At 46.1% G+C, this 2,608-nt stretch overlaps 1 protein-coding gene across 1 annotated transcript in view; it reads right to left on the bottom strand.

Annotated features, from left to right (window-relative positions):
* GP6 (glycoprotein VI platelet) overlaps positions 1-2,241 on the bottom strand; it is a 21,126-nt gene extending 18,885 nt beyond the window's left edge. Inside the window, exons 1-2 of the mRNA XM_007468049.1 lie at positions 2,217-2,241; positions 1,958-2,010 (exon numbers count right to left, since the gene is read on the bottom strand). Coding sequence (XP_007468111.1) covers positions 1,958-2,010; positions 2,217-2,241 — 78 coding nt within the window. The remainder of the gene's footprint in view (positions 1-1,957; positions 2,011-2,216) is intronic.
* Between the last annotated feature and the right edge of the window lie 367 nt (positions 2,242-2,608).

The raw sequence follows: 2,608 nt of genomic DNA, 5'->3' as shown, positions 1-2,608 counted from the left end.
GGACTCTCAACCACTGCGCCACCAGGGAAGCCCTGTTTGTAGATTTTTTGATGATGGCCATTCTGATTGGTGTGAGATGATATCTCATTGTAGTTTTGATTTGCATTTCTATAATGATTAATGATGTTGAGCATTCTTTCATGTGTTTTTTGGCAATCTGTATATCTTCTTTGGAGAAATGTGTTCAGGTCTTCTGCCCATTTTTGGATTGGGTTGTTTGTTTTCTTGATATTGAGCTGCATGAGCTGCTTGTAAATTTTGGAGATTAATCCTTTGTCAGTTGCTTCATTTGCAAATATTTTCTCCCATTCTGAGGGTTGTCTTTTTGTCTTGTTTACGTTTTCCTTTGCTGTGCAAAAGCTTTTAAGTTTGTGTTCTATTTATTTTAATTGCATAACTAATGGGGGAAGTTCACCAAAACTAGGGGAAAACCATCAATCCATGGCCTAAACACTCTCTACATCATTCCCTTCCCCAAGAGTAACCCTTTTGTAGTTGAATTATTGCAATTTGGTTCCTTTACAAAGAACATTTCCTTGTTCATTTTTTGCTGCTCCGAAGGCTTCAACTCTCGGAAACTCCTAGAACGTTAGACTGAAACGCCATTAGGAACTGCCTCCTTGCACAATTTTTTTGTCACGTGGCATGCAGGATCTTAGTTCCCCGACCAGGGATCCAACCCGTGCCCCCTGCAGTGGAAGTGCCAAGTCTTAACCACTGGACCACCAGAAAAGGCCCTCCTCCTTGCCCAATTTGACTCTTACTTCTTTTTATAAATTTATTTTATTTACTTATTTATTTTTGGCTGTGTTGGGTCTTTGTTTCTGCACACGAGCTTTCTCTAGTTGTGGCGAGTAGGGGGGGCTACCCTTCCTTGCAGTGCGTGGGCTTCTCATTGCATTGGCTTCTCTTGTTGCGGAGCACAGGCTCTAGGCACGTGGGCTTCAGTAGCTATGGCATGTGGGCTCAGTAGTTGCGGCTCACAGGCTCTAGAGCGCAGGCTCAGTAGTTGTAGTGCACGGGTTTAGATGCTCCATGGTATGTGGGCTCTTCTCTGACCAGGGTTCGAACCCAAATCCCCTGCATTGGCAGGCAGATTCTTAACCACTGCACCACCAGGGAAGCCCGACTCTTACTTCTTGGCTTCTCCTTGTATTTTGGAACCAGTGAGTTCTCCTTAAACATGCTTGGACAATTGTTCCTGCTCAGTGACCCAACTCATCCTTAATGCCTGCTCCCTCTTTGCTTTCTAAGGGCCAGATCATGTGATTTGCCTCTCTCAGTAGACCATGAGTTCCTTAAGACCAGAAGCTATGCCAAGTGAAGGGTAAATTGGAGTTTTTGTCCTATTTTTGCAATTGTTCTCTTTGACATTGATTTGAAATAAAAACCAATATGCAAAATAGAAAGGAAAAAAAAAAAGACCAGAAGCTATATCTTACTAATATGTATATGGTCAGCACAGGTCCAAAGAAAGAGTCAACTTCTGTGAACATCTGTTAAATAAGCAAATGAGTGGGTAAATACACAAGGAACCAGGAATCCGTTGAGAGATATGTGATGCGTCCCAGAATTTCTTTATGGTTTACAAGGCTTCTCTATTCTTGAGTCTTTGCAGGGGCTCCAAGATGATGAGTGGCGTGGGTACATGAGTAGGACAAATCACGAAGCCCCATTTTCCTTAAGGGGCACTTGAACACTGGAGTCCACACAGCCAGTTCTGGCTCTGCTCTCTGGACAAGGTGAAGGTGGCATACACACAGGGCTATTTTAAGGAATCCTCAATGGTGCAGGACGGGAGTGAATCCCCGCTCCCTGTAAGGGGGTCCTGGTGTAGCTGAGCAGAAGACTCAGAAGACTCTGGTGGGTCTTCCTCTGTGTGGACCTGCCCGCATGAAGATACAAAGTGAGGGGAGAACACCTGGGGGAGGGAGCAGGGGAAGGAGGAAAGACTCACATGCATGTCCATTTGTCTGTCCTCCTCAGGCGGGATATCCACTGAGACACCATCTGCAAGAAAAGAGGAGAGGATAGGCTTCCAGGAAGAGCCTTCAGATTATCCAATCTTGCCATCTATATTTCAGAGATGGGTGACTGAACTCGGGGAAGGGCAGTGACATCACAACCAGTGAGGTCTGCCCCCAACCTTCTCGGCTTCTTCTAGGATGCCTTCCATCTTCCCCACCCTGGCTACCCCTACTTCTCACTCCTCTTACGTTGATTTTCTTCCTGGAAGTCCATGTCTGGGCTGGAGCTAAGGGAAAGGAGATAGACGCACTAAGGTAGGTCTGAGAAATGAGACAGACACAGCATTCTCTCTTGAGAGAGTCCAAATTTTCCTACCTGTTATCATTCACTTGGCCCTTGGTGTCATCCTCAGTGGCTCCTACAGAGAGTCAGTGATCAGAGTCCTGCTAGGGGACCCACAAAGCCCCTCCCCACACTCCTCCCAGGTTAACCCTTCCCCCTCCAGGACCTACTGTTTGGGGCTCGACACCAGCACCAGCAGAGGAGAAACATAAGGAGGAAAAGGAAAGGTAGAATGCTGATGACTGAGGTCACAGTCACAATGGAAAGGTCTTCATCTCCAGGAGGATTTAGGTAGACT

The sequence above is a fragment of the Lipotes vexillifer genome, unplaced genomic scaffold (genome assembly GCF_000442215.2).
Source record: "Lipotes vexillifer unplaced genomic scaffold, Lipotes_vexillifer_v1.1 scaffold1223, whole genome shotgun sequence".
In the NCBI taxonomy this organism is placed as follows: Eukaryota; Metazoa; Chordata; class Mammalia; order Artiodactyla; family Lipotidae; genus Lipotes; species Lipotes vexillifer.
The sequence above is the reverse complement of the archived record's forward strand: the minus strand, read 5'-3'. Positions and strand labels throughout refer to the sequence as shown.